At 44.8% G+C, this 21,126-nt stretch overlaps 1 protein-coding gene across 1 annotated transcript in view; it reads right to left on the bottom strand.

Annotated features, from left to right (window-relative positions):
- LOC141133537 (dynein axonemal heavy chain 2-like) overlaps positions 1-21,126 on the bottom strand; it is a 345,338-nt gene that overhangs the window by 190,583 nt on the left and 133,629 nt on the right. The window contains exons 14-19 of the mRNA XM_073622980.1: positions 19,359-19,573; positions 19,132-19,278; positions 14,858-15,014; positions 12,074-12,313; positions 11,181-11,369; positions 5,517-5,664 (exon numbers count right to left, since the gene is read on the bottom strand). Of these exons, the coding sequence (XP_073479081.1) occupies positions 5,517-5,664; positions 11,181-11,369; positions 12,074-12,313; positions 14,858-15,014; positions 19,132-19,278; positions 19,359-19,573 (1,096 nt within the window). The remainder of the gene's footprint in view (positions 1-5,516; positions 5,665-11,180; positions 11,370-12,073; positions 12,314-14,857; positions 15,015-19,131; positions 19,279-19,358; positions 19,574-21,126) is intronic.

Below are 21,126 nucleotides of genomic sequence, written 5' to 3'. Positions count from 1 at the left end.
ATAAGGAGTTGATTCGCTTAAAGAACGCAGGCGGAAGTCGAATGGGGAGCGCCGGCATCAAGTACAACACCCTAGGTAGCATTGTCATCTTGAGGGCGCTATAGCGGCCAAAACACGTTAATGTGAGGGAGTGCCAGTGGAGGAGGTCAGTTCTGAGACGAGCTAGCAGTGGGACGAAGTTCACCGAGTACAAGTTAGCGGGGTCAGAAGTGAGGTCAACACCCAAATAGTGTATAGACTTAGTTGCCCAGTGGAAGGGAAACATTGAGCTTAATGACTTGACCATCTCCTTATCTACTGTAATGTTGAGGACGGAAGAATTGGACAAATTTATTTGGAAGAAAGAGAGGGAGCCATACTCTTGCAAGGATCGCAGCAGATTTGGGAGGGAGGTGGATGGATCCGTCAGGAAAAAGATCAAATCGTCCGCAGAGTTCGCCCTTACTGTGCACAAGAAGGGCTCTAAGGAGAGTATGAATATCAGTGGGGAAAGGGGACAACCCTGTCTCGTGCCGTTATGAATATTGAAAAAATCTGATCTTGTCTCATGCACCTTAACCGCAGCTGTGGGGCAGGAGTATAGAGACAATATCCAACGCAGCATAGAGGATCGGAGACCAATGTGTTCGAGAGTGGCCCGTATGAAGGTCCAATTGACCCGGTCAAAAGCTTTCTCTGCGTACGTGTACAACAAGAGAAGAGGCTGTTTTGATGATGATCTAGCTGCGTGGATCAGGTTCACTACCCGGAGAGTATTGTCACGGGGCTCTCGAAGAGGTACAAAGCCTGCCTGATCCCTATGGATGAGGCTTTGGATATGTGGGAGCAATCTATTGGCCAAAAATGTTGGCGAACAGTTTCAAATCAGTGTTCAGGAGTGCTATTGGCCGATAGTTCCCACACCGCAGTGGATCCTTCCCCTCCCTTGGGATCAGAGAGATATAGGCTCTCAGGGTATCTAACGGGAAGGTTTCCCCTTCCGTGATAGAGTTAAGGGCCGCGACCAAAGGTCGCGAGAGCTTCTCAAAAAAAAACCTTATAATAAGTTGAGGTAAGACCATCCAGTCGGGGGGCCTTTTTCGGTTTCGAGTGGGCCAGAGCAACACCCAGTTCCTCAGTCGTGATGCACTCTTCCAGCTCTTCCTGTACTTCAGGGGAGAGGGAGGGCATGCCGGAGGAGGTTAGGTATGACTGTGGGATTGTTCCACCATCAGAGGGAGAGGCAGCGGGGAGAGCTCCGTCTAAGTTATAGAGGCCCTCGTAAAAGGACTTAAACTCCGCTGCCATATCAGTTGACGTAGTCAGCCTCTGACCTGAGGAGGCCATAATGCTGGAAATGTACGTTTTCGCACGCGGACCCCGCAATGCCCGTGCAAGCAATGTACCCGGTTTGTTTGAGAATTCGTACATTGCACGGTGTTCCCAGGCCAGTTTTTGCTTAGTTTTGTAGAATATAAGTGAATGAAGTTCCTCGCAGACTCTCAGAAGATCATGATAGGTGGAGCGGGCAAGAGTCGCCTTATGGGAGCGTTCCAACTTACGCATCTGAGTAATGAGTTCCTCTGTACGACGAGTCCTCTCTCTTTTAAGGCGTGCTCCTATTCTGATCAATACTCCCCGAACTACCGTTTTATGTGCCTCCCACACCACCAATGGGTTGGTGACTGAGGCCACATTAATGGAGAAATACTCCGTAAGGTGGTCAGGAGTTCAGTGCGGATCTCCTCCGATTGGAGCAGAGACTCATTTAGTCTCCGGGATGGAGGGGTCTGGGTCACTGGTCCCAATTGAAGTGTCATGTGGACCGGTGGGTGGTCGGAGAGAGAGATAACATCAATCGAGGTTGACACCACTCTAGCTAGGTCTTTGTGTGTGATCAAAATATAATCAAGCTGTGAGTAGGTGTGATGAACCGAGGAGAAAAAGGAATAGTCCTGTGGATGTAGCAACCACCAGGGGTCTACCAAGTGCAGAGTTTGTAGGTTTGCCTTCAACCGCCGAAGGCGGGAATAAGAAAGATGAGAGGAGCCCTGCGAGACATCCAGTAGCGGGTCCATGGCGAAATTTAGGTCTCCCCCAAAAATAAGGAGACCCTCCGCGAACTCCAGGAGCTCCGGGAGAAGCCTCCGCAAAAACTGGGGATAGTCCGCGTTCGGGAAGTATACATTTGCAAAGGTGACTGGCACATCAAACATTCTCCCCCTCAGGAGGAGGAAACGACCCTGGGTGTCCGACCGCTGTGCCTCAAACTTCCAAGGGACCGCTTTGGCGAGCAGGATGCTTACCCCCTTAGATTAAGAGATGGGAGACACACTGTGATAGGCCGCTGGATAAGCCCCATTAATCAATTTAGGGACATGGTCACAGCGAAAATGCATTTCCTGCAGGAAAGCAATTTGCTTTTTACTTTTCCTCAATCCAGCCAGTAGCTGGGAACATTTCTCGGGAGCATTAATGCCCTGCACATTGAGGGAGGTTACCTTAAGGAGACCAATCCTGACGATACACCAGCAGGTGGACCTAGTAAAGTACGTGAGACAAGTTCAATTAATTAATCTCCCCGAGGCAAGAGGCAGGAAACAAAGATAAAGATGGAGGGGTGAAAGAGAGATGGGGACAGGAAAGGAAAATGTAAATGGAGGGTGGAGAAGGGGGAAAATCTACGAAGAGTGTAGGTTAGTCAAGGACTCAGGTTAAGCACCAAAAGCGCCCAATCAAGAGTCCACCCTATTCGGGGGGGTGAATGGGATGCTATGAGTCGCCCAGATTGAGCAACTAAACTGCAACGGAGGTAGAAGATTAGGAGATGCATGAGCTGAGAACAACGAGAAACATATTTTAACTAATAATAGAGCCAGCATGGTTAGAATATAGATAGTAGCTGAGTAAGTCAAGCATGGATAACAGTGTTGGGAGTAGCCAGTAACTTAGACCGTGCTGTGCTGGTGAACCTGGGGGGGTGCCCTCAGCAATGAGACGTCCAGCGGGCAGCAGAAGATATGAAACAGAGGCAGTATGTAGCCTTTACTCCGCCTTCCAGGGCAGCAAGACAGAGGGTCAGAGTGATAAAAAACATGCAACACATTTAAGGTTAAAGTGCAATATAGGTATCCAACAGTAGTAACAGAAATATAAAATATAAACCAAACCTTTACCCAACAGACCCCACCACCCCAGTAACAGATGGACAACCCTAGCGGCCTGCCATGGGGGGGCTTGATAATTAAAAGGGGTGTTTAGAGGTCGTGTTCCTTGAGTTCTGGTAACTGCCTATCAGCTCTGACACAGGAAAACAGAGGTATCGGGGGTGTGTAGCCTGCTGGCAGATCCCACAGTCCCGATCATTGGTCGTCCCCTCCCCAGCCCCTAAAATGGAGATGAAAGGGAGAGAGCAATATAGATGACATAAAAGCAGCCCCTAAAATATATTTTAAATTTGACCTCCAGCATTCCCTTCAGTCTTGCACAGTTGTACAGGCTCATCTCCTGTACTGAAATGACTTACTCTGATTTCACTGCACACTGTGAGCTTTTCGCTATGTATATTAGCCCTCGTTCCCACCGGTGCGACTTGTCATGGGATTAGACAGGTCCAATTCACATGGCAAGTCGCACCCTATTGTCGGCAATGGAACAGTTCAAATCAATGTGACACTTACTTTGCGTTGCCGCACCGATTTGAAAAAGTAGTTTGTGCACTATTTTTGGTGATTTTAGATGTGACTTGCATAGACATCAGTGCACCAAGTGAAGTGGCAAGATTTCATAGCCACATTCAGTGTGAACCAGGGCTACGATAGAGTCTGCCTGGCTAAAGGACATCCAGCATAATCTTGTCCTTACCTTCCCAGCCTTTCTGTCCCAGGTCTGAAACTTTCATTCATTGGATTTCAGTTCTTTCAATCATGGAGGCTCAGCATCAGCTCTTGGAGTTACCTAGGATGGTGTGCATGCAAATATAACATACAGTGGCGGCCGGTGCTTAAAATATTTTGGGGGCGCAAACAAACTGAAAAATTCTGAAAAAAAAACCCCCATCATTTGCAGCCTCACTGTACCATCAATCGCAGCCACTGTGCCATCGACCGCAGCCACTGTGCCCATCAAGCGCAGTCACTGTGCTCATTAAACGCAGCCACTGTGCCATCAAACGCAGCCACTGTGCCATCAAACGCAGCCACTGTGCCATCAAACGCAGCCACTGTGCCATCAAACGCAGCCACTGTGCCCATCAATTGCCGCCACTGTGCCATCAAACGCAGACACTGTGCCCATCAAACGCAGCCACTATGCCCATCAAACGCAGCCACTGTGCCATATCAAATGCTTCCATTGAGCCATCACATGCTGCCACTGTACCATCAAATGCTGCCACTGTGCCCCATCAAATACAGCTACTGTGCCCATCTTATGCAGCCACTGTTCCCCATCAAATGCAGCCACTCTGCAGCATCGAATGCAGCCACTGTGCCCATCATATGCAGCCTCACTGTGCCCCATCATATGCAACCTCACTGTGCCCCATCAAATGCAGCCTCACTGTGCCCCATCATATGCATCCTCACTGTGCCCCATCAAATGCAGCCTCACTGTGCCCCATCATATGCAGCCTCACTTACTTACAGGCAGCTCCGCTACGGCCGTGAGTTCCATGGAGCTGCCGACGTCACTTAAGTGACCTCTTAACTTGAACAACAAAGCTCCCGCCCATAGTAATACTACGGGCGGAAGCTGTTCGGCACTCTGGATTGCACCGCAAAGCAAGTCAAAAGCCTGCAAATGAAGCACCTTGTCTGCAATCTCGTGATTGCATTGATGTGGCACTTCCCATAGTGCACTGTGTCTGACGCCCGAACACTGCACTTAAAGAACATCTTTTTCTATCTTTTTTTTTTTTGAAGGGACCTTTTTAAAAATTTTTTTTTTTTGTGACTGCTGGGTGGGGGGCTGTGCCCATGCCCCCCCCATGGATGGGCCACTATTGACAACCTACCTAGGAACTCAGTATGGAGGAAGATGTTCCTGTGACCGCACATCCATAGCATCCCAAGATATGGTGGTAAGTGGCAACTTCAGCCTGGACTCCAGCCAGGCCACACCCCCTCGGAGTCATGGGGTAACACCACCTCATGTTAGTCATGTCAGTCTGGAGCCACACCTCCAGACTGACAACCAACCATCAAGGCATTTTCATATTTGAATAAATCCCAAGAGTCAGCCCATTGATAGCACCATAGGAGTACCTAGGAAATGGAATCTATGTACAGCACCCTGCTGGTCCCTCCCACCAGCCATGATTTTCCAGCATCACATAGAGAAGCATAGAGACCAAGCAATTACATCATTGGATCTACGTAAAATAGGGAATGTAATAAAAATGGAAAAGTATTTTTGTAAAGCTTCATTAGCCTGTTTCTGAGCGGGAAATTAGTAACTAGGGAAGGCAACATTAAGCAGATTAAACTTCAGCATAAAACTTCCAATAAGCAATGTGAACTATTGTCAGATTTCCGCACCTAGGATGTTGTGTATGGGGTCCAGTGAAGACTTCTCCTTGGTCAGAATATCTGGAAGACGCTTGAAACTGGAAATGGCAATGAGAATCTCTGAACAGACCCTGTTCACAATGTTGGCTAATTGCAAAAGAGTCGGTGAGAACTCCACCTAATAGAGAAAATCAAACAGAGAAAAGGAAGACATTAGAAATTAGCTTACCCAAAACTGAAATTTCTGGCCTTGGTAGACACTAGTAAGTTAAAGATCAATTGAACCATCCTTTATAATCAGCTACAGTATATACACCATATTACCAAAAGTATTGGGGCGTCTGCCTTTACACGCACATGAACTTTAATGGCATCCCAGTCTTAGTCCGTAGGGTTCAATATTGAGTTGGCCCACCCTTTGCAGCTATAACAGCTTCAACTCTTCTGGAAAGGCTGTCCACAAGGTTTAGGAGTGTGTCTATGGGAATGTTTGACCATTCTTCCAGAAAAGCATTTGTGAGGACGCCGATAGAACACCTTTGGGGTGAATTAGAGCAGAGACTGCGAGCCAGGCCTTCTCGTCCAACATCAGTGCCTGACCTCACAAATGCTCTTCTGGAAGAATGGTCAAACATTCCCATAGACACACTCCTAAACCTTGTGGATGGCCTTTCCAGAAGAGTTGAAGCTGTTATAGCTCCAAAGGGTGGGCCAACTCAATATTGAACCCTACGGACCAAGACTGGGATGCCATTAAAGTTCACGTGCGTGTAAAGGCAGGCGTCAATACTTTTGGTAATATAGTATACATTCCAGCTGCATCACAACAGAATATGAATATATTATTTTTATGAAGCAGCCAAAACCTGAGTAGTAAAGCCTGTCCTCTGCCAGCACGCTGCAGAGTGAGACATTTGATCCCTGTGTAGAAACAGTGGTCTCTCTGCAAAGGTCCAACACACCTCCTGCTGATACTTTAAACAATTCAACGCTGCTCCAGATTGGATTGCTTCTCAAGATCCCACACACATCCCATTCGGGTGCAAGCCCAGCTCCTCATGCTGAACAGTGTGGATGAGAAGAAATCTGGATGGCTTCACTACAAAATAGATTCATCTTTATTAATAAGTATAAAATGACATCATACAGCAACCAAACCCCATGGGGGAACGAGAAAAGTCAATGCGGTTGGCGCTGCTCTAGTGCTTGATCATGACTCCATGGAGTGACCAGGCCATTTTTTGCGATACGACATTGCCTTATTTTAATTGATAAATGCGCGGTCGTGCGATACTGTATCCAAATAAAATTTTTGTCCTTTTCTTCCCCACAAACAGAGCTTTATTTTGGTGGTACTTGATCACCTCTGCAATTTTTATTTTCTGCGCTATCAACATAAAACGACTGGCAATTACGAAAAAAAACAATATTTTTGACATTCTGCTATAAAACATATGCAATAAAAAAAATGTGAAAAATCTAATTTCTTCATCAAGTTATGCCAATATGTATTCTGCTACATAGTTTTTTTCGATAAAAAAAATCCCAATAAGAGTATATTGATTGGTTTGCACAAAAGTTATAGCGTCTACAAACTATGGGATATTTTTATGGAATTTATTTATTTATTACTAGTAATGGCGGCGATCAGCGACTCAGCTGGACTGCGATATTGCGGTGGGCAAATTGCACACTAACTGACACTTTTGACTCTTTTTTTGGGGACCAGTGACACTAATACAGTGATCAGCAGTAGCAGCTGGTGGACTTTTCTTCTGGAGGGCGGCAAACAACCAGCACTACCCCCTCTCCCTCCGGGCGGTGCGGCACGGGGTTACCCCCCCGGGAGGTCAGTCACTTACTATGCAGCGGGCTGTGTCCTCCTCTCCTCTCCTGCTGTGTCCTTCGGGCAGCGGTGGGTTCGGCTCCAACGTGTCTCCTCTTGCACAGCGCTAGGCATCCAAAAGGATTGCCCAATTGGGAAACAGGTCTCTTACCTGCCTCCTGATTAGCGGGGAGTAACTGTAGTGTGAAAATAGCGAAAATTAATTTGCTATGGTCACACAATAGGGTGGGATCGGGGTGCACTCTCTCTGCGCCCCAAGCCCACCCTATTTTGAAGCCTATTAGAGCCTCTGGCTTTAATCAGGTGCTTAAAAAAACACACCCCCGCCCACCCCCTCCATAGGAATTCATGTGCCCGGTGTCCTGAAAGGGGCCAGGCACATGGATAGGGGGGGCAGCGGAGGTGTTAGGGAGGGCGGCGCCCGTGCACCCACAATGCCACTGGTGATCAGTGCTAAAAAAATATGCACTGTTACTGTACAGTACTAATGACACTGGCTGAGAATTGAAGATATGCTGAATGCTGTTTGGAAAAAGTAGGAGGTAGTGCCCACATCCCTAAATCAAACAAGCTACAAAGAGATCCCTCTAGTAGGAATTTTAAGGGCAGAAGCTCCAAAATAATCAAATATTTAATATAAAAAAATACATTTTATTAGAAATGGTTAAACCACTTGCCGACCGGCTCCTGTACATATACGTCGGCAGTTTAAAGATGGATATCTCGGTAACAGCAGCAGCTGCTGCCACAACCGAGGTATCCATATTTAGAGGCGGCGGTCCTGTTTACGATAATGGTGGTCTCTGCAGCGGATTTGTGCGAGATCACCGTTATCGGCAGCGGGATCCCCTCCCGCCGCTCTCCCGCGCCCTCCGCCACTTACCGGAGCCGTCAACAGTGGCGGAGGCGATCGGGACCTGTCCATGGCTGGGTATGGAAACGAGTGAAGGGAAGATAGCCCCCACCCGTCTCCATACTATAGCAGGGCGGAAGCGACGTCAAAACGTCACTTCCGCCCATACGTCTTAAAGGGACATTTTTCTGTTGTCATTTTTCCAAATGACAATTTTTTATTTATTTTTTATTGCATTTAAGTCCAATCAGGTGCTTCAAAACCACCTCCCTCCACTGTAATTCAGGCGCCCTGCACCCAAAAAGGGTTATAGGCCTGGAGACTTCCAGGGGCAGCATGTGCTGGGAAGGGGTTAACATCAGGGGCGATCAAAGGGTTAACTGTGTGCCTAGCCAGTTTTTTAGTGTAGTGGAGGAGGAGCTTTTACAAGGGGAAGGCATGGATCTGTGTCCCTGCTTTGCAAGAACACAAGATCCATGCCTTCTCTACTGACAGAACAGCGATCTGCCTTGTTTACATAAGCAGACAGCCATTCAGCTTGCGTACAGAACGATCAGCGGGTGTTGGTGGACATCGAGCCTGCAGGACCTGCTGATCGGCTCCTGCTGTGTATAATCACAGGGGGGAACGAGCCGTCCGTTGGTGCACACGCGCCACTCCCTGGAAATGCAGGATCACATATACTGTATATACATGACCCTGTGCAGCGCAGCCACCCTGTAGCATTAAATGGGAGGTCAGCAACTGGTTAAACACTAAAGCAGTGCGAAATGCGTTGACTTTTCCCATTCCCATGGGGTTTAGCTGCTGTATGATGCTTTTATGGTTATTAATAAAGATGGATCTATTTCGGAATGTAGCCACCTGGATTTCTTTCCATCTATACACCTCCTGCTGAGTCAGAGCTAGAGCTCTACAATCAGCAAATGGCATGATGGAGGCAGAACAGAAAGTAGGCCCTCCAGCTGCCGTCGAACTACAAGTCCCATCATCCCTCAGCCTTTGGGAGTCATGCTTGTAAGTGTCAGCCTTGCAATGCCTCATGGGACTTGTAGTTCCACAACAGGTGGATGGCCACAGGTTGAGCACCCATGCTATAGGCCCACAAACTATAACAAAACACTGACATGGGTTCTAACGTTTCTGCAAATCAAAACTTAAAAAAGGGGGCTGCAGTTGGAGTTTTTAAACAATGACCCCAAAAAACATTGCTAAAAATTATTAGTGTGCTTATGCTAGCTTTAAACCTAGCTGTCAAACCATCAAATGGCTGGTGTCATAGCTGATCACATGTGCATTACCATGGCAACTGCAGATCAATCATAGGCTAAGATCCCAGCTTCCTTGGCCCTTGAGGATACAAGAGGTTAGTTCCACTTTAATCCTGACCCTTGAACTTTGTGTGTTACCTACTCCTGACTCCTGCACGTTATGCTTTTCACTCTCTTAAAATGATATTAAAAGGCAAGTTATTGGGTTTTTTTTTAATAACAAACATGTTATACTTATCTGCTCTGTGTAATGGTTTTGCACAGAGCAGCCCCGATCCTCCTCTTTTCTGGTCTCCCACCTGCGCTCTTGGCCCCTCCCTCCTGCCAAGTGCCCCCAGAGCAAATAACTTGCTCTGGGGGCACGGGAGCAGGCTTGTCCATTCACACACAGAGCCGCAGTTTGGTCTCGCCCCCCTCTCTCTTCTCATTGGCTTACTGGCTGTGATTGACAGCAGCGGGAGCCAATGGCTCTTGCTGTTGTTTCAGCCAATGAGGAGGGAGAGTCCCCAGAGAGTCGAGGCTCTCTCGCACATTGCTGGATCACGAAGGGGCTCAGTTGAGTATTAGGGGGGAGGAGCTGTTGCACAGAGAAACCCATAGCAGCATAGGCTTAGGTTTTATTAAGCCATACTATTTAAGCCCCTCACACTTGGCCACACCCACAATTCACCATTATTACCCTTCTTGTGGTGCCCATGGTATTTTGTTTTTATTCCTTGAATGTCTGCCTCTTGTTCCACAAATTTGTGACCAGTTGTTTCAGAGAGTATCTAAAATAGGGGTGTGATATTAGGGGTGTGGCTTCACATGTGGGTGTGATTTTGTGGGTGTAGTAAAAAGTTGGCGTGGTCAGTAGGGTGTGCCCAGATTTAGTTTTGAAAATATAGTAACCATGAATAACAGGTGAGCTCCCATATTTGTATACTGGTTGGTCTAGAACAGGGGTCTGCAAACTTTCTGAACAAAGGGCCCATTTACTGTCTTTCAGGCTTTAGGGGGCCAAACTGTGGGCAGTAGGTTTAGAAAATGCCCTGGTGTCACTGAGAGTAAACAGTGCCCCATCACTGGTTTAGTGCCGTATTGTTGGTATTAGTGAGGGGAATGGTGCCCAATTGTTTGTATGCAAGGTAGGAATGATGCCCCATCATTGGTGTCTGTGGGAGGAATGGTACCCCATTATTGGTGTCTGTGGGAGAAATGGTGCCTCATTATTAGTGTCTGTGGGAGGAATGGTGCCCCATCATTGGTGTCAGTGGGAGCTCCATTATTGGTGTCTGTGGGAGAAATGGTGCCTCATCATTGGTGTCTGTGGGAGGAATGGTGCCCTATAATTGGTGTCTGTGGATGGCATGGTGCCCCATCATTGGTGTCTGTGGGAGGCATGGTGCCCCATCATTGGTGTCTGTGGGAGGAATGGTGCCCCATAATTGGTGTCTGTGGATGACATGGTGCCCCATTATTGATGTCTGTGGATGGCATGGTGCCCCATAATTGGTGTCTGTGGGAAGAATGGTGCCCCATAATTGGTGTCTGTGGGAAGAATGGTGCCCAATAATTGGTGTCTGTGGATGGCATGGTGCCCCAAGGGCCGGATAAAGGCAAGCAAAGGACCACATCCAGCCCACGGGCTGCGGTTTGAAGACAACTGGTCTAGAAGAAATGCATACAACTTTATAGATACGATCCACATTGTTCTTTGAAAGGAAAGATGGCAGCACTCTTACCTCAGCTGTGGAACCCGGAAAGTCATTCTGTAGTATCACCATGACCCGGAAGAGAGGGCTCGGGGAGGTTTTACTGTCTCCATTGATGGCCTTGGACAGTTCTTGAAGGGACCATTTGATGTTGAGTCTGAAAGCTTCTTCCACCAGACGGTCTATCTTCTTTGTGTAGAAAATCCAGTGCTGCTGGACCTGTAGGAACAGTCATATTAATTGCTTGATTTTAGAGGAACTGATGGAAGGTAAAAACCAAATGTCTGTCTGCTAACCAATGCTTTTTTTTATGAAAAATTAAATCATGATTTCAATAGAATAACATTGATCAATGAAACCGCTATTCCAATAATTTCAGTACAACAGTACCAGGAGCCCATGGCTTCTGCTGCTGTCTCAGCCAATGAGAAGGTAGAGACCCAGGAGAGCCACTGGTCCCGTACACATCGCTGGATTGAGATGGGGCTCAGGTAACTATTAGGGGGGGCTGGGAGGCATGCATGATAGTAAAAAACCTTGAGCATTTACAACCACTTTACACCATTTTAGATACACTAAATACATTCCAGGTGTATTAAAACAAAAGGTGTTCAATATAGGTCCTATTTTAGAAAGCAGCCACAGCCTAGAAAAGTATTTTCCCTGCCAGCATGCTGTAAAAAAAGGTCCCTAGGTCCCTGTCAAGAAGCAGTGGTCTCTCTGCAGATGTCTGACACACACCCTGCTGGGTCAGACCTAAGGCTCTCGAATCAGCAAAGCCTGAATTGCACGTAAGCCTTGAGGTATTGCTCTTCTTGGATTTTTTTTTAATTGGACAAACAATCCATGTCTGATCTCTCTGCATGGAATGATAAAAAAAAAACCCTGAGAAAAGAAACTTGAAGGGGACAATTTTAAAGTACCTCTGGTCCATCTGCCTTGAAAACCTCATATGTGGTCCTCATAAAGGAGCAGATCTCCTCGTGAAGTTTCTGCAGGCGGCTCTGCACAGCCCGGCGATGTTCCTCCTGAGCTTCCTGGAACTCCATATCATGGAAGACTCGGTTTCCATCAATGTGCAGCAACAGAGACTCACTGATCGTCTGAGCACAACGGGAGATGTTCAAGTTGGAGGCTTTATAGTTGTCTACAATTTGCTGGATCTGGAAGGAACAAAAGAAAAGTCAACTAAAGCAAGGGAGGTTTCTTAATCTATTTCTACATTTATAGAAGACTCCAAAAAGAAAATTACCATACCCAATATACAGTATATACATCATGAATAAAAAATGATGGATAATTTGTTCCTACCAATACCAAATTAAAAACGCAGTTGAAATCAGCATATCATTCTGCCCTCTAATTCTGCCAGTATGTTCCCTATCAGCACATGTGCACTACAACAGAGCCTAACTGGCACCTAGATCTGCCCTTCCCTCTGCCATATTGCTTCTGCGCAGGGAATTAAAGTGAACCTGGACTCAAAATGTCAAGATTTTTTTATGTTATATGGATCATCTAGAAATGTTAATTGTGCCCAGGCAGTACCCTAAAAGATGAACCCCGTGTCTTGAATTCCTCCTTAAAAATAGCAGGGTACGTCCTGTACCTTGATCTTAATACCTTAACTAAAGTGTAGGTAGAACCACCCTTTGCTAGGTGCCACACTCGCTATAGTTAGGTCAGTCTTCCATTCCACAGATTTAGCCCTGCTCCCCTCACCAATGACACCCATCATAGGAAATCCAGATTTTCACTCCTGATCTCATGAGCAGAAACCTCAGGAGAATTGGCCAACAAGGAAGCTCTTGCCTTGGGGATGTATGGCCGCAGGGCAGATTTCCCTCTAACTCAGACATCTCCAGGCTCTCAGATCCACATCTGGATGACTGGAGCACTCTTCAACTTCGACACTACTTGCAGACTTTTCAGAAAGTTCACTACACCCCACGTTTACACACACACACCTTTTGAATCATTGTGCAGTCACTGTTATATGATCACTTAGCGGCCCCCTCAGATGAACTGGTCCCAACGTTTGTCCGCCATTGGGAAACAGATCTGGGTATCGAGCTTACACCATGACAAGTTGAATAAGCCTTCCTCTTGGCTCATAAATCATCCATTACAAACCAGTACCAGGAAGTCGGGTACAAAATATTCTCCAGGTGGTACAGAGTTCCTTACATAAACTTGACAGCACAGTCCTTGAAATGTGTTGGTGATGTAATAGAGAAGTGGGCACGATGTACCATATTTTTTGGTCAAGTCCCAATTTAAGGCCGTTTTGGGAGGAGGTGACGGCCACCACTAAATATTTGACCTCTGTAGACCTGACAGGGAATTCGGCAGCCTGTTTACTCCACCTGACGGAGAGACCCATCCAGAAATATAAGAAATCCCTTACCATGCAGTTACTTAACGCACGCGAAGGCCCGTGTTCCTGCTTTGTGAAGGCAGACTCGACCGCCTACCAGAGTCCTGTGGTATTCCAAAATCAATTATATCCATCAAATGGAAGAACTGACAGCTACTCTTCACAACTATGAAGAACAGTTCAAAGAAAGGTGGAGGCCCTGGAGATACTTCACTTGTACAGATGGCTACATGCAGGATGTTGCCTACTCTGATCCGACGCCGAGCGGAGTCAGTTTGCAGAATCTGGATCCGCCTTCGTGGCCCCCTGTGGTGCCGCCCCTCTGGAAAGTGACCTACACAGCATTTTTCTATTTTCTCTATAATACCCCCCCCCCCTTTTTTTTCCTGATCTACCTTCCTTTTTCTCTTCTCTTTGTCACCCATCTCTTCTCTTTCCAATCATGAAAACTGGTCAACCTCTCACTAATGTATGAGTGTCATGTATGAGTCTCATGACCTCTCCTCTTGACAATCTCATAAGAGTTGGTTCTGTCAGCGCACCTGTGGCTCCTTTAATCTATTGAGTATAATCAATAATCTATGTAAAGCTGTTAATGGTAAGTTGTCAATCTTACTTTATGGCCTTTTTCTTTTATATGGTATTTCTATATCCCCAATATGTGATGACTTATTGTTTTTTTTTTTTCTGGATTGGAAAACAATGGCTTGATGAATTGTATTTGAGAAGCTTTGCCACAATAAAAGAATTTAAAAAATAAATAAAATAGCTTCAGTGTTAGATCATCTAAGATTGCCTTTGGTGGTGAGTCTCACCAGATTTGGAATGAGGTTTGGTAATATATCCCTTGTGCTGCTCAATGTTATCCTTGCTGGAGAGGAAGCTGTACCTGAGGATTTACAGTGCAAGGATCTCCCAGCTTCTACTTCATTCATTCTGTGGATCTGTGCTTCATCCAACTCTTCTGCTGCCTCTTGATCACTACCCTCACCAGTCAACAGAATTCACTCAGTCTGCTCTTGGCTTATAAAAGTCAATTAGAAATCCTAAAGGAACCCCACATAAATCTGAGGAAACACACAAACTCTGACTTTGTGGGAGCTGAACCCAAGAATAAGCACTTTAAGGCAAACATACTAACTACAGTCGGACACCTGAACCAAGAACCAGACAGTAAATGTCAATGGAGAGTATTGGGGACCCACGCCTTCCTCAGTCTGTCCCTGACTCTTCATCACTGATGACAGTGCAGTAGGCAATCAGTTATGTCATCTTAAGGTTGCCTATATGTGCCTTGCATGCAGCTGGAAATCACTCATAGTATGCTCACCTTGCTTGCATGCAGGAGACAATCATTAATGAAGGCACTTGATGCTCCCTTGGAAGACCAGTGTAGCTTAGTAAGACCCGGCTGGATCTTCTTATCTAGGAAACGGATTCTTTCTCTGAACAGGCTGCGTTCCTCTGTGGAGAGAGCCGCTATGATCCTGGAGCATGAAAGGAAGAGAGAAACAAGTTTATAGCTGAGAGCAAGTGAAAATAACTGATCTTTAAGTAGTAATAAACCCTCAGTGTTCTTTATCTTAACACATTGACAACAAAAAATAAACATTTTTTCTTTAATTCTTACCCCAGCCCTTGCAGTTCACAACTTTCAGTGCTGTTGGCTCCTGCTCTCTCAATGCTGCTTCCCTGAATTTCCGCTCTTCAAAGGAAAGAGTTAACAGTGGACAGCGCAGTCTCCAGCCAGTCTTCTAGCTTGGAGAAGGGATGGGAGATGAGGAAGAAGGAGCAGGGAAGTGCCTTGCCAGGGGGCGTACCTACAGGGGTTGCAATTGCGACCCAGCCCCATACTCCAGGATAGGAGAAGCGGCGGGGGCAGCTGCATATAGAGGAACAGATGTCTCCATTTTCCTCCTGCAGCTGCTCAATGCCTTCTTCTCATCCTCTCCCTTCCTCATTCAGTGGCTACAGGGGGAAAATAGAGAGAACAGTTCCTCTATATGCAGGCCCCCCCCTTCACGCTCCTCCTATACGGCTTCTTTCTGCTACCCCTGGCCCCCCGTGCTCTTTCCCATCCCCCTGTGCTCTCGCCTGGTCCCCCTCATCAGCTCTTATGGCCTCCCCCCTTACCTCTCCCGCTGGCTGCTGATTTAGGAATGGTGTCAGGATGGAGAGTGGGGATGGAGCCACTAAATGTGCCATGTGTCCTTGTCTGAATGACTAGAGTTAGTGATCCGTAGTGATCACTGACTCTGTCCATTCATAACTGAAGCATAGTAAATTGTGTTTACTATGCTTCAGTGTATGAATGAACGGGAAGCTCTGTACAGAGCTATTCCTGTCCATTCATTCTGTGCAGCTGAGGCTCAAAGGTGGAACATCAGAGGTCTATTTAGACCCCCGATATCTCACCAAAGCCCCCAAACGGGGCTCCTAAAAAAAATTGTAAAAAAATATTATTATAATAAATAAATAAAATAACATGATAATGAAATTATTAAAAAATAAAATAGCAAAAAATAAAAAAAAACTACAGACCCTAGTGGCTTAACTACCAGGGTAACAAAGGTCGCACTTGCGACTGGGCCCTGGTGTTCCGCCACTGGGCTTGGAGGGAAGGGGTCCCTTCATGATTTGTTGCATCGGGTCCTGAAGGTGCTAGTTACGTTACTGCGACTTGCAGTCCTAGGCTATAGTGCTGTGTGTTTCTATTGGTACACACAGTGTAGAGAGACACAACTCTAGTCACTGCATGCAAAGGTAGCTGCAAGAGAAAGGAGTCACCGTGAAACAGGAAACCTGGGGCAACGGTCATAGCTCCAGCTTGTCACACGGGGAAGGGGAGAGAAAACAGCCATGGCCTGAGTTAAAAAAGCCTGTCACCTGCCAGCATGCTGTAGAGAAGGATCCTTGCTGCCTTTGAGGAAGCAGTGGTCTCTCTGCAGAAGTTCAACACTCCCCCTGCTGAGTAGGATCTAGAATTCTCCACTCAGCAGAGAACATGAAATTTGCTTACCGCAAAGCTATAGGTCTAACTCAGCAGGGGGCAAGTCATATCCCTGCAGAAAGACCACTGCTTTCACACAGAGAGCAAGGGTCATTCTCTGCAGCATGCTGGCAGGGGACAGGCCTTTCTATTTAGGATGCTTTCTAAAGAAAGAGAGAACAAATTGTGATATATTATTCATCAAGGTATTCTTTATTCTTTAAGTTTTTCAACAAACAGCATAAAGCAGCATATAGTGTAATACAATGTGATTCACAGTATAGGAAGAATTAGTGAAAGCGGCCTTCAATTCACTTGTTGCAAATATAGAAAAAATAGATTTCCAGCATACCCTTGATGTACAGCAATGTGGGATACAATGTAAGTACATGAAGAGAAAAAAGTAAAATGTAATTGTAAATCAGATTTAATCAGCATGGATGCATGAAGAATCGTTCTTGTCAAACCAATCTATTAACCTTCTATGAGGAGGTGAGCTGCCATCTAGATAAAGGAAGGCCCATAGACGTGGTGTATCTGGATTTTGCAAAAGCATTTGACACAATTCCCCATAAACGTTTACTGTACAAAATAAGGTCCATTGGCATGGACCATAGGGTGAGTACATGGATTGAAAACTGGCTACAAGGGCGTGTTCAGAGGGTGGTGATAAATGGGGAGTACTCAGAATGGTCAGGGGTGGGTAGTGGGGTTCCCCAGGGTTCTGTGCTGGGACCAATCCTATTTAATTTGTTAATAAACGACCTTGAGGATGGGATGAACAGTTCAATCACTGTATTTGCAGACAATACTAAGCTAAGCAGGGCAATAACTTCTCTGCAGGACGGGGAAACCTTGCAAAAAGATCCGAACAAATTAATGGGGTGGGCAACTACATGGCAAATGAGGTTCAATGTAGAAAAATGTAAAATAATGCATTTGGTTGGCAAAAATATGAATGCAATCTATACACTGGGGGGAGAACCTCTGGGGGAATCTAGAATGGAAAAGGACCTGGGGGTCCTAGTAGATGATAGGCTCAGCAATGGCATGCAATGCCAAGCTGCTGCTAACAAAGCAAACAGAATATTGGCATGCATTAAAAAGGGGATCAACTCCAGAGATAAAATTATAATTCTCCCACTCTACAAGACTCTGGTCCGGCCGCACCTGGAGTATGCTGTCCAGTTCTGGGCACCAGTCCTCAGGAGGGACGTACTGGAAATGGAGCGAGTACAAAGAAGGGCAACAGAGTTAATAAAGGGCCTGGAGGATCTTAGCTATGAGGAAAGGTTGCGAGCGCTGAACTAATTCTCTCTGAAGAAGAAACGCTTGAGAGGGGATATGATTTCATTATACAAATACAGTACTGGTGACCTCACAATAGAAATAAAACTTTTTCGCAGAAGAGAGTTTAACAAGACTCATGGCCACTCATTAAAATTAGAAGAAAAGAGGTTTAACCTTAAACTGCGTAGAGGGTTCTTTATTGTAAGAGCGGCAAGGATGTGGAATTCCCTTCCACAGGCGGTGGTCTCAGCGGGAAGCATCGATAGTTTCAATAAACTTTTAGATAAGCACCTGAATGACCACAACATACAGGGATATACAATGTAATACTGACACATAATCACACATAGATTGGACTTGATGGACTTGTGTCTTTTTTCAACCTTACCTACTATGTAACTATGTAAGATGTACACTTAAAAGAGAAGTACAGCCAAAGCTCATTTGACTATATTTATTTGGCTCCTATGGGAGCAGATGGCCACACCGTCAGATCGTTTCTTTGGCAAAGCGGCGGTAACGGTAAGCCCAAGCACCGGCAATCAGCTGGAGGGGGAGTACGGCCCCTCCCGCCACTTCGGAAACCGGCTGTCTGCTGAAAAGAATGGTACCGGGGTTATGGCTGATATCTTCAGCCATAATCCCGATAAACCACTTGCAGACCACAACATATATGTGTATTGCGGTCGGCAGGCTAAGATGGCAGCTTCCTTGGCTGTGAAAGATAGGAGAGTTTAGTTCCACTTTAAAGCCCAACTCCAGTGGAGCTGAAAATGATCCCTTGCAGTTGGGCTGCACCGGCACTGGAGTAATTAATTGCTTGTTTAGGTCTTGAGGACTTCTTAAAGTAGATATACTTACCCGGTCCCAGCCGTGTCTTCTCCCCTACGCTCCAGAGGTCTAAGCTCCTGACGTCATCAAGACCAATGCAGGGTCCATGCTCTGGACGTGATGACACTGAGGGACAGTACACCAGCGGAGTGTGGGGGTAGTTGTCCCCTAAAAGGAAGTGAAGGATCAGGTATGTAGAATGCTTCTCCTCCCTCCAAGACTAAATGAGCAATTAGCCCTTACAGTCCAGGCGCAGCCCCACTGCAAGGCATCATTTTCACCTTTCCCAGAGCTGGTCTTTTAATGCTGCAGTTGTATCTCCTTAATATCTATGCATCTGAACAACATGCTGGAAATCTTTACCAGCCTTTGTGTTGCAAGCTGGCGCCCCTTATGCAATGCCTATTATGTTTGAAAATGCAAATAAAAATGTACTGAGAAAAAATGAAAAGAGATCAGCTCTGTTCACAAGATGGTGATGTAAGACTGCTCACCTGTTATAGGCTCGAACCACCAGAAGAACATTTTCTCGCAGGTTTCGGAGGTCCTCCTGCCGCTGGTAAATGTCCACCACATAATGGGGGATCTCAAACTGAACCCGTTCCCAGTAATGGATCTCCACAAACAACTTCAACACATTCCTGTATAAGGACAACAAAGGTTAGAGGAAGACCTAGCTGATACTCTGATACTCAGACTCACGCCAATCTCCTGTACTTACTTATCAAAGTTCATGTCAAGCATTCCGGGCTTCTCCTGGCTGCGGACCATAAGAGGGATGTCCAGGCGTTTCATGGCCTGCCTGTCCACCAACTGAGACCATTCTGAGAATATCTTCCTCACCAGCTCGTCCAGTTTCTGGGTCAGCTGCTGGTACTCATGAATGACCTCCTCGCCTACTCCGACACGGGGCATGAAGTGGCAGCCGGCCAGGATCTACAGGGGAAAGTCATCAGAGGTCAAACCTGACACCAAGGATGATTAGTCGTAGGCAGCAAACTATACTGACTTAAATTGGTTGTAAACCTCAGACATGAAATATGAGCAAAACATATCCCTCCATATTAATATTATACAGGATATATATAGTGTCAACAGTTTGCGCAGCGCTTTACAAAATGGGTTACAGTTAAGGTTAGGTTAGGATGAGGAGTTAGGGTTATTTATTATTTATTTATTTTGGTTAGGGTTAGGGTGTTAATACCACTACTAATAATAAATTCATAAATAAATGTAAAATAAATACACAAATAAATAAAAATAATTAAATAACTACAATAAATGAATACTATGTAATAAGTAAATAATTAACCCCAATGCCTTAAACACATACAATAAAATAATAATAAAATAATAAATGACTAAAAACCCTAACCCTAACACAAAATAAATAAATATATTATTATTATTCTTATTATTAATAATAAGAATAATAATAAGAAGAATAATACATTCTTCTTATTATTATTCTTATTATTATTATTACTAATTAATTATTTTTTACATGGATAGGAAGTAAATAATAAATAACTAAAAACCCTAACACAAAATAAATAAATATATTCTTATTATTCTTATTATTCTTATTAATAATAATAATAATAATAATAATAATAATAATAATACATTATTATTATTACTACCGGTAATTAATTTTTTTTACATGGATAGGAAGAGGATGATGGGATTTTTAGGGTGCCAGGAATTAACCAAGAACAAAACGATATATACAAATATCAAATTTATTTATACATAAAAACATCAGGATATCACCATACAGTAACCATATTGTGGATGACCAGCAGTATTTTCTTGCTCTACATGTTTCGCCATAAAATGCAAGTATGGTGACTATGAATTGAAAATGTATATGAATTGTATATGAGTATAACATCTCAATATAAACACTCAAAAAGCAGAATTTCCTGATGTGTATAGTGTTTGTATAATATATAATAAATTATATTTTTATATATCGCTTTGTTCTTGGTTCATTCCTGGCACCCTAAAAATCTCATCATCTTCTTCCTTTCCATGTACTTTAATATAGGGATGTGGTGCCGTTGACTATCCAACATCCAGCAATTTATATAAAAAAATAATTAATTCTTTTGTTCAGGTTTGGGTGTTTATTATTATTTTATTATTATAATTATTATTATTATTATTAATAATAATAATAATTTCTTTAACCACTTCAGCCCCAGAAGGAATTACCCCCTTGATGACCAGAGCATTATTTGCGATACGGCACTGCGTTGCTTTAACTGACATTGCGCAGTTGTGCAACGTTGTACCCAAACAAAATGGATATACTTTTTTTCCCACAAATAGAGCTTTCTTTTGGTGGTATTTGATCACCTCTGTGGTTTTTATTTTTTGCGCTATAAACAAAAAAAACGACCGACAATTTTTACTTTCTGCTATAATACATATTTAAAAAAAAAAAAAAATGTAAATGTAGGAAACGGTTTTCTATACTTGCTGAT

The sequence above is a fragment of the Aquarana catesbeiana genome, linkage group LG03 (assembly GCF_042186555.1).
Source record: "Aquarana catesbeiana isolate 2022-GZ linkage group LG03, ASM4218655v1, whole genome shotgun sequence".
Classification (NCBI taxonomy): Eukaryota; Metazoa; Chordata; class Amphibia; order Anura; family Ranidae; genus Aquarana; species Aquarana catesbeiana.
The sequence above is the reverse complement of the archived record's forward strand: the minus strand, read 5'-3'. Positions and strand labels throughout refer to the sequence as shown.